The sequence below is a fragment of the Elaeis guineensis genome, chromosome 1 (assembly GCF_000442705.2).
Source record: "Elaeis guineensis isolate ETL-2024a chromosome 1, EG11, whole genome shotgun sequence".
Taxonomy (NCBI): domain Eukaryota; kingdom Viridiplantae; phylum Streptophyta; class Magnoliopsida; order Arecales; family Arecaceae; genus Elaeis; species Elaeis guineensis.
The window spans coordinates 100,184,164-100,198,883 of NC_025993.2; the positions used below are offsets into that span (position 1 = coordinate 100,184,164).

The window sequence follows — 14,720 nt, forward strand, 5'->3', positions numbered from 1 at the left end:
TATCCACCTCCAGATGGATGACATAACAACCATCCAAAATTGTATGGCTCTCTAAGATGCAAAACATACACTACAAAGGATCCGAACCCTTTCACTACTAGGATCATGTCGCATGTTTTTCCCTACCCATTCCAAGATTAGCTTCGCAGCGCTAGATTGCGGTACACAATTATGCTTGAGGTGCACCATCATGCAACATATTTTCTTCCATCTTTGTTAATAAAACTAGTATATCCTACTCCTATTTTTCCAAAGTTCTAACATTCTGCAAAGACCCTAATCTGATGATAGTATGCTCTGAAACAACTTTTTGATGGTTTTCCTGATTAGGAGGATTTATTACAGCATGGAAATGGAAGTGACAAGATGTGCCCGTTCAACACTTCATGCTCTTGAATCCTGTAGTTCTTATTATTTCGAAGGAAAGATAACGTCTTTTCATAAATATGACACCGGCTTCTTATTCCAAATACTTCAAACTCGTAGAGATATATCTCTACCAAAAAGTCCAGCTATTCCTCTGCCTGGATCATCTTGTTTGATTAGGGATTCGCCAACCAAAACCTATGACAAAATAGAGTAGGTTTTCTCATAATTAACATATATGTAAAATTGCATTAAAAAAATGGATAACAGAATCTAATTAAAGCAATAAATAAAAAGTAAATCCTCTTACATGTCTACAGTGAAAATGAAACGATGTTTAGTTTTTCAGACTAGGGGGAACAACTTCAAGCGCATTTTGAAACATGACGCTTGAGTGGGTTTTGGCTCTACGTTGTTGCAAATTTGAGGTGCTGATGCATAGACTTAGTGTGGACCCTAGAATCCATGGAGGTATGATTCATCATCATACTTGAATAACTCATAACTGATCAGTATAGAGCTAGAAATGTTACAATAATAGATAGAGTAATATTTACATTCTTGCACACTATACGCAATTGATTATCGACTAATTAATATCAAAACAATTAAACCATGCTCCACTACATGATATCACTATAACAGTACAAATTAGCAAGATTTTAATTAAAACAATATTAATTACTGTAACTTGAAAATCACTTGGCTAAGATATATAATAATATGTAAAGAATGAAGTAGAAGTATTATTTTATATGTTGTTGCTCAAAAAAAGTAGCGTTTGTTCTATCATGGTTTTTATATCTCTGTTCCATATTCTTATTTTTCTAAGAGATGTGATTTTAATGGAAAACAAACAATATACTCAACCATTACAACAATGGTGTGAGTTTGTTCCTTGTGTCTGATCAAGACATCAATGTCATTGATCAATGATGTGTTTGTTAATCCTAATTATGACTTGATAAAATTGAATTTAGAAACTTTGGATGATTCTGGCTATTCAATCTACACAAAACAGCTTTTGTATGACATGTTCAGGAATCATAGTTCAACAACTACTAAATATTCACAAATGTAATGCAACTTCCAACATGCAACACAGAGATATAAGCAAGGAGATATGCGCCCATATGCAAAATCCTGCTGGATAAAATAGTTGCAGAACTTACAGCCTTAACTCCAGCATCTTGAACATATGAAATATCCTTAGGTGTAAATAGTCCAGATTCTCCTACCACCTGACATATCAAAAGAAACCGAAATGCTGAATACCACATGCAACTAATATCAGCGGAACATGGTTATATACCATGAATACATCTTTTTTAATAATAATAGCAAACGATGAGCAATTAAGCGGCAAAATCAACAAAATAATAAGCTCATGGACAGGATAGCTGACAGTTGGACCAAAATAAAAGTGAGTTGTCAAGATGCCAGGGTTGTCAGGCCTATAATCAACCAAAAGCACCAAGCCCCCCATACACTGAGGTTCTTGCATACAATTGTTTGGGCCTATATTGCAAGCCCCTGAGCTACAAGTAGCAACACACTAAATCCAATTGCAAAAACATAATGTAAGGCAAAGTCGATACTAATAATGAAAGAACAAAGAGAGTTACTTGTGTCAATATCATCTAAGATACCAAAACCTCTGTTAAGACACTCTCTCTCACAGTAATCTATATATGAGGCTTCAATCTTACCGCTGATACTGATACTAAAACCAAAACAATACAGTTACTGTTAAGGATAGCACTAATTTTGAAACTAGTATAATATGAATTCTTGTGGCTATATAAAAGCAGAAGCTACCACTAAATTTTCAAAATATAGCTTTAGCATAATTAAACAAGAAAACATATTAAAATGTTTTGGCATAGCCATTAACTTCCACAAATCAAGTAGATCTCCTAGGATTAAGGGAGGTTCTAGGAAAACTCCTAGAGATGCATAGGCTTATGGGTTCCAGGGAGGCGTATGACTCCATTCAACAGGTTATTTGAACATGTAGGTAGGTTTTGAACAATTTTGACAGATGAAAGAACCTATTTTATTTTAAAAAAGCACATGCTTTGTTCTTCACGTCCTACCTAAAATTAATCCTAAACATGAAAAGAAAAAAGAATTCACGTAGGTGACAGGTCATGAATGCATGATTACATTAAAAAAATGTTTGGAATGCTTATAAGGATTAGAAACTAAATAAAAAAAAAGTACTACTGCCTAGTTTCATCTTGTTCTTTAGCCTGGTATAACACCAAATGTGAACTGCATTATTTATTGATTCAGGCATAAAATTGTACTGAAAACAATGATTTGACTGCCAAACAATTTGAAATAAAGAATGCACTGTCAAGAATCAAAGCCTCTATTAGCTATAACATATTTCAGCTGAAAATGGTTCATCAGATCAAGAGGCATAAACTACTAACCATTATGTCTTTTTGATGTATAATCTCACCACGCTCTCCCTCCAGAAGCCTTTTTGTGTTTGAAATATCAACTTCAAAAGTTTCTGCAAGAAACACAAAAACTAAATGTCACTGCAACCTCTAATATTTATTCCAAAGTTGGCATTGCACAACAGTAAAGCTCTAAACTCTCAAGTCAATTGTTTCAATATTCTCTTCCATTTAGTCATGTTCATTGGATAACAACAACCCACAAGCCATTTTCAAGCTACTTGAAACTTGAAAGTTGGTTTATAAGTTAGTTCACCGGGTACTGCTGATGGGCTCGAGTTGAACTGCGGCTCTTCAATCTGGAGCTGCACCAACAGAAAATGGGCTTCAGACCCACTCCAAGTCACAGATTCCAAGTCTAAATCATGTTCGCCAGGTTCTGGATGAACTTGACTCACTCCGACAACAGTTTTCCTGGGCTAATCTTGAAGCCCCACACTTCAATATCAGCTGCATTTATGTTATATATGTATTTTGACAAGCATTTAGAGATTTTTGACCATTTATCTGACAGGCCTAAATCAAAGATAAGACAAATCTCGAGACAAACCCTCACTCCTCCAAGTTGCCTCTCCTGTCACTTCAACAGCCACTTGCTGCCTCCACCGCATTTCTTGTCAATGCCAGCTTTTGATCATGGAGAGCCCATCTATCTCTCAACACATTCCTCTTTCCTAAAAAAATCTTCCTCCCAACCATAACCATAACCTCCTCACCTGCTTCCCCCATTCCCCAAACATTAAAAAAAGCAAAAAAGTAGAAAATTACCCATCCCCCCTATAGAACACCTAACTTCCTTTGTCCATCAAGCACCTCTCCTCACCTTGCCTCTCTCTCCTTTGAAAGGAAATAAATCTTCATTCTCCATGCAAGCCCAATAGTTATTGAAGCCACAAATACAATGGGTTTCGGAAGAAGGAAAGACAGCTTTAGTATTAGCCCCATTCCTTCTCAGCATCCTAAGACAATGCTGGTGGCAGTAGTTTACCTATGCTCATTTATTTCACTGGAGCAGACTGTCTTACCAAAAGGTAAGGCCCCACTTGACATCACTGTCCATTTGCATCTTTTGATTTTCATTTTCAAAAACACAAAAAACGAGATAGAAATGGCATTTGGTAATCCAAGTTCCATTTTCAGTTTTTTAAACATTCTTTCTCAGTGTCTAGAAATTGTGGAAACTAAAACTCTAGTTCACTTTTTTGAAAATGAAAACAACACATGGTCACCACCACTGCCACCATCACTGTCAGCAACCCTACCACTGCCACCAGTCACCAGTGCTGCCAAATATAACTCAAGTGACTATCAAACAAGTTTTAGGTTTCAGTTTGCCAACACACCCACCCTCCCCACAGACACACACACACACACACACACACAAAAGATGGTTTTAGTTTTCATGAAAACTGAAAATGGCAACTAGAAGTGATGCCGAACACAACATAAATAAGTCATACAACAGCTACTGGCATTCAACTCTTCTTCCAAGACAATTTGAGGATCTAAAAGAATGTCCATTCTAGGAAAATAAAAGAGTGTTGACTGCAAATATGGCTGAGCTGGAATGGGTCTGAGCCCATGACTAACCTTTTAGACTAAGTTAAGCTTGGGACAAATCAAGCCTAGCCTTAGGGCTGCAAGTGGGTCGAGTTGGATCAAGGATGGCACAAACCCAAATCCCATCCATATTTGAATCGAGTCAAAAATATTGATCCCAGACCTAATCCAATTCCTTTCAAGTTGGATCAGAATGAATTTAATGTTAATTTTATCAATCCTCTACGTTTTCTAAGTCAAATTAGACCAAAAATAATCCAAATGAATTATAATAAATATATAAATTTATTATCTAATTATATCATAAACACATTATGCAATAAAATAACAGCAAGCAGCATGTAAACATTCACAAAAACATATGCTTCATAGAATTTGATTGATAACCATGCATGATTACAATCAACAACATAAATTATTGACAATTAGATCTTGAGAAAAATAATTCCTATATTCAAGGAGGATTTTAAAATATATATTGTACTAGTTTTGAATCGGTTTAGGTTCCGGACCTGGAATTTTAGGATCCCAAACCAAGCCATATCCAAAACAGGTCATGTTTTCATATATGAGCCTACTCCGAATACCTTTGATTCAAGTTGGACCGAATTAAATGTGGATTGGTTCCGGATAGGTAATGGGTTGAAACAATCCACTTGTAGCCCTACCAGGCCTAGTTGGTGATTTGGAACTCAGGCCTCTAAAGCCTTTAGACAAATTAGGCATGGATCATGCTTAGGTTTGCGCAACCTGCAACTAGCTCATAATCAACCTATAGATCACCAGGAACTCCAAAAGATGAACATGTCATCTCTTTTTATTTTTTTCCTTTTTTCTTTTGACAATAATAATGGAGCTGTCATATCTCACTGCTAGCATTTTAGCAAATGTTTCATCAATTTCCATCCAAGACATTTGTAGTTTGGTACATTCCACAAAGGACACAGTATTATGAGGTCAATGTATATGAACAAATCATTTTAATAGGTTCAGACTAATTCTTAGTCCACCCTAGATTCTTATTCCAACCTAGATGTACTATTTTGTATCTCCCCCAAGTCTGTCACATTTGGCTGAACTTTCATACTCACTAAACATCTAAACCCAAAGTATAGCCATTTAATAGTCTAGATTCTTGTCCACTGTACATTGTTACTAGATCTAACATATAAGTTGCTCATCAGATGAAAAGCAAGATACCAAGGCTCTCAAAAACCTCAACACAGGTGCTCCTGTTCTAATTAAGGTTGGCCAGAAATCACTTATCAAATTATCAATTTTTGAATAAGAATTTTGGTATACTTATACAAAATTCTAGAACTTTCGAAGGTGAAGATGAATAAATATGTAAAGCTACTTCACAAGCCACTGATCAAACTCAAGCAAACTATAGTAAAGAAAAGATATCTATCCCCAACAATTCTCAATTCCACACTGGCAGGAAATTGTTTGTTACAAGCCATCAATAACTAGAAAGCATTGATTCAGTAACACATTAAAAAAAGCATCTTCAAGCATTGCAGATATAGCAGCATACCAAGGTCACGATTGTTGATACCAATGAGCTGGATCCCATCAATGCTCAATACTCGGTCCATTTCCCTTTCATCATGCACCTAAATGTATTAATGAGCACATTTATTATATGTCACAACATTAATTTCACTTTAACTAGTTTAGCTAGAATAGGTCTTGTCACTCAGACCTCAATCCAGAGCAAAGTAACAGGATCAGGAAGAATATTGTCAAAATTACATAACGCCAAGATACTGAAGAATTTTTCAAAGCCAAGATATTATCAAATTGACTCTGTTGTACATTTCCAGAAGCCAAAATCAGTTTGATGTAACCAAACTTTGGTCCGAAATATATATCGATAAGTTGATTGAAATTCTAAAATTATTTCTTAAAAAGAGTAAAAACTTCTAATTTGCTCAGACTTCATAGTTAGCCAAAAAGGCCTACTTCTTATAAGGGACAGACTGCATTTTGAATTAGGAGAGGGCAGGCCTTAGCTTTACTAGGTTGCTCACATAGGTTTGAAATATGAAAACAGCCTCTCTGCACATGAGGACAAAGCTGCATACATTTGACCCTCCCTAGCTCCACGGTGGCAAGAGCCTCATGCACTATGATGCCCTTTTTATGTTATATCCTAAATTAGGAAGTATTAATAGATGCTAAAAGCATGGCTCATACCAAACTTATCTGCAAGATAATAAAGCAACTACGGGTTGCAAGAAGACTTAACTATCTTGACCAAAGCCAGGTCAGCAAGGCTCAAAGGGAGTTCCCAATAATAATTGAGCTTCTATTAGTAAGCATTCCATTTTGAGGATTCTACCATAAAACCATTTTTCTTTGCTTGTAAAATTTTTAAAGGTGATACTCAGTTATCAGAAAAGGGTGAGAGGAAATTTCATGTGTTTTGCAAATTTTACAGAGCGTAGAAGTAATTTTTATTATCAAAAATTATATTGTAGGAGATAGATCAAAATTGAAGTCAAAGAATATAGCAACAATCATCCAAAATAATGTGGCAAGATAACAAACCTCAACCAGTGCTGCTAAGCCTAGCATTCTGCAGATCTTAGTAAAATATTTGATATCAAGATCAGGCAACACAGCAGCAATCAAAAGGATTGCATCTGCGCCCTTCGACCGAGCATAGTAAATTTGCCAAGCATCAATAATAAATTCTTTGCATAGAAGAGGGCACTGCACTTTCTCACCAATTAAGAACCCATATTAAAACAATATTTATCAGAAAAGATAATCAACAAAGAGGCATTGGCATACCGTTCTACATGCCAAATGACTATATTGGGAACATGTCCAGTGATACAAACCTCAACACCAGCTCTGCATATAGCCTCTAGATTCTCAAAGCTTCCCTAACACAACAAAAGGGGGAATGAGTAATGGCCAATCAAATGAATATGGTTTGGGTTCCAATTTCTATTTGACTTCATGAACCCACAGTAATGGTGAAACCTTGCAATTCAAATAGAGTATCACACCTGAAAGTGTTTTTCATCAGTCAAGACACTTAAGCATGCTGCTCCATTTTTCTCGTAGGCATTAGCTATTTCAACCTGTTTTCAATGTAATCATAGTTAACAGTTGTTTTCAAAGCATAGATAAAAATATGAATTTGCTTCTGAGAAGGTCCAAGGTCCAGTATGAAAGACATAATTCTAGGAAAGTCAAATGCATGGACTTGTGAAACTCTTAAGGCCTGTTTGGATATCCCTATATGACTGGGCTAAAAATCCTGTAGGATTCATGAATTGAGCTGTCTATTTAAGCATGGCCCTATATCAACCAAATACCACCTAGACCAAATCCTATGGGAAGAAAAGAAGATGTCCGTAGATCTTTTTATCATTCCTGCAGCCCAAAGGCTAAGACTTGGGCTGGGCTTGGACAAGCTCTTAGAAAATACAAGTTAGATGGGCCAATAGGCCCAATTCATATAGGATTTTCAGCCCAATCCTGTAGGAAATCCAAATAGACCCTAAATGCAAGAGATGGGGATACTAGCAAATATGTCTTCAAGATCTAGAAGACTCGTGCAAAAGATCATTTAATGAGTCATTAAGATCATTCAACACTCATCATCATAGACCACTTTACAAAAGCTATTAATAAACAGCACAAGAAAATGTATCACATATTCAGGATAATGTCTTAATAAAAGTCCTCTCTCCGACAGGTATTTTAGTGATTAAGTGCATAGAAACTTTCATTTTCTTACCAATTATAGCCTTTTATTAACAAAAATAATTATATAACCAGAAGAACAAATTTTATTTCAACCTTTTTAGGACTGGAATTCTAATCTCAGAATAACTTGTGAAACTAAGCTTCAACAATTATTATCTTAGACATAACCTGTATCAATGTCGATACGTGTAATATCAATCCAGGGATGCGCCCATACGCCACATATTCAATTTGTCAAGGCCTAATATATACTGTTTATTAATTCCCTTACAGCTTAAGTTTTTGGTGTCAAGCAGTTAGCTAGCATGATATCAGAGATATGGTTGTTGGAGGTCATGAATTCAAATTCTAGCGAACTATTTATTTAATCTGTCCATCTGTCATTTTGAGTTGTTTCTTGTCTTGACTCATCCCCGGTTGTTATCTTGAGTCATTTCTTGGCTTGTTTGTTCCTCCTTGTGCATGATACAGGACACATAAGATGATGTTAAGGCCTGATGCTGTACATTGTTGACCCAATCCATAACAGCTTAAGCTTTTTGAATTAACTAGTTGGTTAAGGTCAAAACAAGCATAATAAAAAGTGGAAACCTTTATATTACAAGGAAAATCTGAAAAAGTGGGATTTAAACTATCAAATAGTAGTTTGATCTAAAGCCTTTCTTTAAATTCAGTTATATGGATCTTCACTTCTGTAGTTTCTACTTGCCATATTATTTTTGACACTCACACAGGAAGAACTATGTCAATGCCACATATTGTTACATTGAGAATTTAATGACATATATATTTCTTAAACATCATGGCCATCCCAAATTCCTGTTCTGGAATATACAAAGACAATTAAGCTAAATGTTAAAATTACAAATGTCAATGCAGGCGGAAAAATTATATTTTCAGATGCCACAGAAGGATTGCTCAACCTTTTATTTAGTAACTACAAACCCTATATTGTAATGAATGCATAAAAGAAACAATGGGCAGATATAGAAAAACCTACTGGATCAAAATCCTCACGCAGCACCCCTCTGCTTGGAGAAGCCTTTTTCACCTCAGCTATCAAAGCTGGCATACCAGTTCGTTGATATGATGCCTTCAAAGCCCCAACAAAATCTCTAACAGGAGGAGCATCCGCAAGAGCTTTCTTCACCACATTTAAAGGTTTTCTCTCTTTTATCTGGAAGTGAGAAAATTTAATCGTATCTGCCCTTCCATTCATGGAATAATATTCAGATCAAATTGCTACTAATAGTTCAGAAATTGCCTGTGAAACTTCCACGTCCTTGTCCCATATTATCTTCTCTAGAATGTTGCGTGGAGTGTTTCCCTCATTCTCCAAGCGGAACTGAAAGGGTCCCACCATGTGAGTAGGTGGTCCAGTTGGAGGGCGTCTTCTAATTCTTATACCCTGTTTTGCTGCAGCATCATCTGGCAAGTTTCCATTTTCCAACTCTCTGACTTTAATCAAGTTTGCAGTATCATCATCAGTGGAAGTTTCAGATATACACGCATCTGTTGACTCCTGAAAAACCAAAACTACATGTTCACAACGTTTTTTCCTTATTTTCCTTTGTCCCAGCATTAATGATTTTGTCAAAGTTAGCACCAATATTCAAGAAATTAAAATCAGAACCACCACACAAAGCCTGGTTCAATGTCAATCTCCACGTCCTTCAATAAAAAGGAAATAAAAATTGTCCCACATTCTTATGCAAAGTTCTCATAAGAAGAGGAAAAAGCAAAACAAGATAAATCAAAAGCTAGCTAACTTAAATCACTCTACTCAGAAATTTCTAATCCTAAAAACAAATCCACAGTTACCACAAATATTCACCCTTTCATGTGTAGTACCCTGCCAATCGTGGTGCAACGTTACCGCCAATCTTTATCTCTGACAAAAAAATGCATGGAGCAAGCTGCTAACCTTCATCACGACTTAAACAGAATAGAAATAAAAATTAAAAATGAAATTCCATTCTAAATATCTTATTATTTTTTTCTTTAGCCGTATGCTTACGTTACATCACTTACTGCTAAAATCGCTGAGCCAGAAATTGGAGGGAAAAAAAAAAACAGAAGAAGAAAAGAAGGACACTATTTTCACGACGCAGATGTTCCATTTGCTATATGGCTTCTTATTATTTTTTCAAAATAAAAAATAATAACAACAATCACGAAAGATCTCCACCAAGCTCATTTTTTTAAGTAACTCGATAAAAATTATACCCATCTGGAACCCCTTCAGTACTGAAATGCGGTAATCGACCACATCAATCCCAACTTCCTAACGATAATCCAACTAAAACAAAGGATAAGTGGAAAAAATTAAAGATATTAAAAGAAAAAGAAAAATCAGGTATCTAACTCAAATTCCTGAGCAACTAATTAAATTATAGAGACCACTATCCGGAAGAGCTACAGAGAATCCCACAGACCTCTTTCGCTCTTCTGCAGCTGAGAGGAGTCGATTTCCTTCTAAAATCCATCCGAGTTCCTGCAACCCAATTCCTCGAGGGAAGATTTCCCCTAAATTTCGGTGCAGAAAAGCACGGAGCCGAAACCCTAATTCCAGAAGATGTTCCGATGGCGATTCCCACCATTCCTTCCCAATCGCAATAAGAAGAGAAGAGGAGGAGAGGCCGAAACCAGGGTTATTATATACCCCCGGCTCTAGCCTCCGGTGACTCGAAGAGCCGACGGGGAGAACATGTTGGGGCGATAGTGGGAAATTGCGGCCATCGCACGTGCGAAAAGTGGAACGGTTTAGACGTTTGAGCACGTGGCACCATTAACAGGTCGGTTCCCGATGGTTCGGTGTAGGATATAGAATTGTCATTCCCGCGCCCCAGCAGTCGACCTGAATCCAAGCAAACCTGATATAAAATATAAATATTTTGATCGCCAACCTGCATTTGTTGAGTATTAACGGTGCGAACCTGACCTCGACCGGAGCCGAGATCCGTATGACGTCGGCCACCACCAAGGATGCTAGGTCGGATCTGTCTGACCTGACCTCATCAACTAACAAAGAGAAGATCGGTTTAATTAGGTTAAGACCTACTAATCTAGAAAGGGATTAACCCTCCAATTGCGGTGAATCAGATAAGATAACCTTAATCGCATTAGGAAGGATATGTACAACAGGCAGGTGACAGCTAGCCCACCACGTATCTTGAACATGGATGCAATTTTTGCCGGTATGATTCATACATGCCTTCTATAATGGCCACCATGCAAACGGGAAGGGCCACAGCTCCCCCTCTATAAATAGAGAAAAAAAGAGGGATCTAAGTCGAAACCTACCACAAATACTCCTCTCTCTCTTTGTCACTCTCTGTTCTCTGATTATCCACTAACTTGAGCATCGAAGGATCTTTCCAAAAATACTTATGGTTGGAGACTTCGCTTACAGGTTCTTTCTCCACTGATTGGCACCACCCACCTCGGCTCACTCTAACCCAGATCGACCTTAGCTATGGCTCGGCCTCGTTTGTAGCCTTCCCTGTTATCTTCAATGACTCGGCGAAATACTCGAAGTGATAGATGAGCTGAAAAAAATCTTGGTTAACACATATTTGTGAAGGAAAGAGTAGGGGAGCATATCAGATTTACCCAAAGAATAGAATCATAAGAGTTTTTGATGTGGAACCAGGCCATGCGGCCTTTAAGAGCTACACGCTAGTCACAATAATGGCCATCCAAAGAAGCTTCCAAGCAACCTTGTAATCCTATAGACTCGTCCTCAAACTTGAACCCTACCCGACCTCAGCAGGAGCCGATTGAGGGGCCGATGCCACAGAGCCAGACTGATGAGGGGAGTGATTAGAGAACCCCGAGCTATCGCTTCACCTTGGGATATTGGAGGAGTGGCACCCGAGCTGGGAGCTGAGACCTTTGGTCAATCACTGGAAGAGGGCTAACGGCTTGGACCTTAGACGATGAGGACCCCCTCCTTGACATCATGCCTCGACTCGAAGCATAAGAAGCCTCAGCTACCGATTGCACCAAGACTGCTGATTTATGTCACAAATTGACATAAAAAGTATCAATTAATATCTAAATTATCTAACTTTATTAAGAAATTGATACTTGTTATTATATTTTGCAGAAGAAGAGATCATCAATAGAAAGAACAAGGAAAGAGGATTCCAACGGCGTAAATTTTATGCAAAACGGAGTTAAATTGACCCAGAAATTGAAGAATGAAGAAAGAAGACTCAATTGGGTCAAACCCGAATCAAATCAAATCAAAATTGGTCAAAAATCAACTGATTTGGTGATCTGGTTAGCCGCCTGATCCACAGCAACAAGCGCATGGACCATGGACCCATCGGCGCACCATAAACCCCCCTAACAACCCTCTAAAACCTCTTAGTCCCACATCTAAAGTTTTGAAAACCTTATAACCCCCAAATGCCTATAAAAAGCTCCCAAAGGCCCTTGTTTTATGTATTCTGCTTTTCCGATCAAGCTTGTAACCCTAGATAGTGGGGTTTTTAGCTCTCTTCTCAAGCCTCGAGCTTTGAGGTTTTTGTAATAAATTTTTTTTTTATATAAAATCTTATTTTTATGCAATTTCATCTCTTTACATTATGCAATTTCTTTTTCTTGCAATTAGGATAGTTTAATTTATGCAATTTAAATTTTATGCAATTAGGTTAGTTTAAATTATGCAGTTTAAATTTATGCAATTAGGATAGTTTAATTTATGAAATTAGGGTAGTTTATTTTTCTGTATTTAAATTTTGCATGTAGATTTAGATCATGTCTAGCTAAGCATCCCTTCTAGGGTTTGCGATGAAGCTAGATCATGAGTAGGGATTTTACATAAGGTTCTTTCTTTTTCTTAAGGTTTCTTTTTCTTCCTCTTTTGTCAAGAATTTTTGATGAACTACAGTTGGGTCAAGGAATTCGAGCTCAATAGGACAAGGAACCCTAAGAGTTCTACCAAGTTTGAGTTGTTTGATTAGTTGATGTCTAGGCAAGTCCCTGAGGGTGGTTTGTTAAATTGATTCAGTTGCTGGCCTGGCCAACTCGTTTGGTGTCTAGAAAGGCAACGATGAGTGAACCTCCCACCTCTTATACTTACCTGGCTAACTAGTTGATCAATCTCCACTTGGAAGGCTTGAAGGGTCATCTTGGAACAGTTAGGAGCTGTCTAGATTTAGGTTAACCCTAGGATAGATTGAGTTTAATTTATTGTTTCACTTGTTTGAAAAAAATATATATATATATTAAAATTTAAATTAATTTGGTTATTTTTTTTTAGATTTAGGACTCCTTAGGATCTTCTCTTTAGAATTTTTTCTCTTTCTTTTTCTTATACATAAAAAATTTTATAAAAAAAATTGTATAAACATCGAGAACCGTACACCTCGTGTGTGGAGAAGAGTGTCGGGTCGTCTAGTTAGAATTGAGTCAATTCCTATTGTTCCAATGGCTGAACCAATCCAACCCATGACCCTTAAGGATTTGTGTTATCCAGTTGGCTCCATCCAACCATCTTGTATCAGGTTGCCACAACCCACAGCTAACAATTTTAAAATCAAACCTCAAATCATAAATATGCTTCCAAAATTCACAGGATTAGAGGATGCTTATATATTTATTAAAGAATTTGAGGAGGTATGTGCAACCATGAAACTGCAATTAACAGAGGATGAGGTCAAACTTAGATTAATCAACTTTGCCCTTAAGGACAATGCTAAGAAGTGGCTTTATAGTCTGCCAAACTATTCTGTCACTACCTGGGAGGGCTTTGTGAGAACATTTTTAAAAAAGTATTTTTCCCATCATAAAACAGCTAGGATTAGGAATGAAATAAATCAATTTTACTAACTAGCTGGTGAATCATTTTGGAAGTACTTTGATCGTTTCAAGAATCTTTTGACCCAATGCCCACACCATGGAATAGAAACTTGGAGACTATGCCAGATCATCTATGAGGGGTTAGATTCAAACTCAAGAACCATGCTAGAGTCCATGTGCCAAAGCCAATTTATGGACAAAGAAACTACTGAAGCTTGGCAATTCTTAGAAGACCTAGCCGAGAAAAATTTACAGTGGGAAACAACTAGGGAACCTGATAAAGCTACACCTTCAAGAGGAGGAATGCATCAAATTCAACCAACCCTAGCATCAGAGGCCAAGATTGCAACCTTAACACGTAGATTGGAAGCCTTAGAATTACAGAGACCAGCCAATGTAAATCAAATATCTGCACCCATGTGTAAAGGGTGCAATGCACCAGACCATGTCTTAGAAGAATGTTCCTACTCGAATAAGTGTGCACAGGTGAATACCACCTATCAAGGACTATTGAACAATCCTTATGCACCCACATATAACCCAGGTTGGAGGAATCACCCGAATTTCTCATGGTCCCAGAATCCTAATGTAGGCAATCCAAATTTCAATCAGCAAAATCTAAGGTCCAACCCAGTAATGAACAACCCGCCAGGCTTCCATGATAATGACAAGAAAATTACCTCTTTAGAGAAAAGCCTAGAAGCCATGATGAAGACACATACCAGCTTTATGCAAACTACGGGTCAACTCATAAATAATAACACCCAAACTATAGCCCGTCTGGAAATGCAA

At 37.2% G+C, this 14,720-nt stretch overlaps 1 protein-coding gene and 1 non-coding gene across 4 annotated transcripts; both read right to left on the bottom strand.

Annotated features, from left to right (window-relative positions):
• Positions 1-282: 282 nt before the first annotated feature.
• On the bottom strand, positions 283-10,824 carry LOC105060736 (indole-3-glycerol phosphate synthase, chloroplastic). 3 transcript variants are annotated; one of them, XM_010944544.3, is made up of 10 exons: positions 10,556-10,824; positions 9,385-9,642; positions 9,121-9,297; positions 7,415-7,489; positions 7,244-7,288; positions 6,948-7,112; positions 5,932-6,010; positions 2,805-2,887; positions 1,539-1,607; positions 283-564 (listed from the first exon to the last, which is right to left on the bottom strand). In XM_010944544.3, the coding sequence occupies exons 1-10, from the start codon at positions 10,718-10,720 to the stop codon at positions 475-477; spliced, it is 1,206 nt and encodes a 401-aa protein (XP_010942846.1). In that variant the 5' UTR covers positions 10,721-10,824; the 3' UTR covers positions 283-474. The 3 variants fall into 3 exon arrangements, with proteins under 3 accessions (XP_010942846.1, XP_010942847.1, XP_019701411.1); XM_019845852.2 differs by lacking the exon at positions 283-564 and adding an exon at positions 736-822; XM_010944545.4 differs by lacking the exon at positions 2,805-2,887.
• Positions 10,825-13,925: 3,101 nt separating this feature from the next.
• LOC140854977 (small nucleolar RNA R71) lies at positions 13,926-14,032 on the bottom strand. Its single transcript, XR_012138070.1, has one exon. It is a non-coding gene; the product is annotated as a small nucleolar RNA R71 (small nucleolar RNA).
• Between the last annotated feature and the right edge of the window lie 688 nt (positions 14,033-14,720).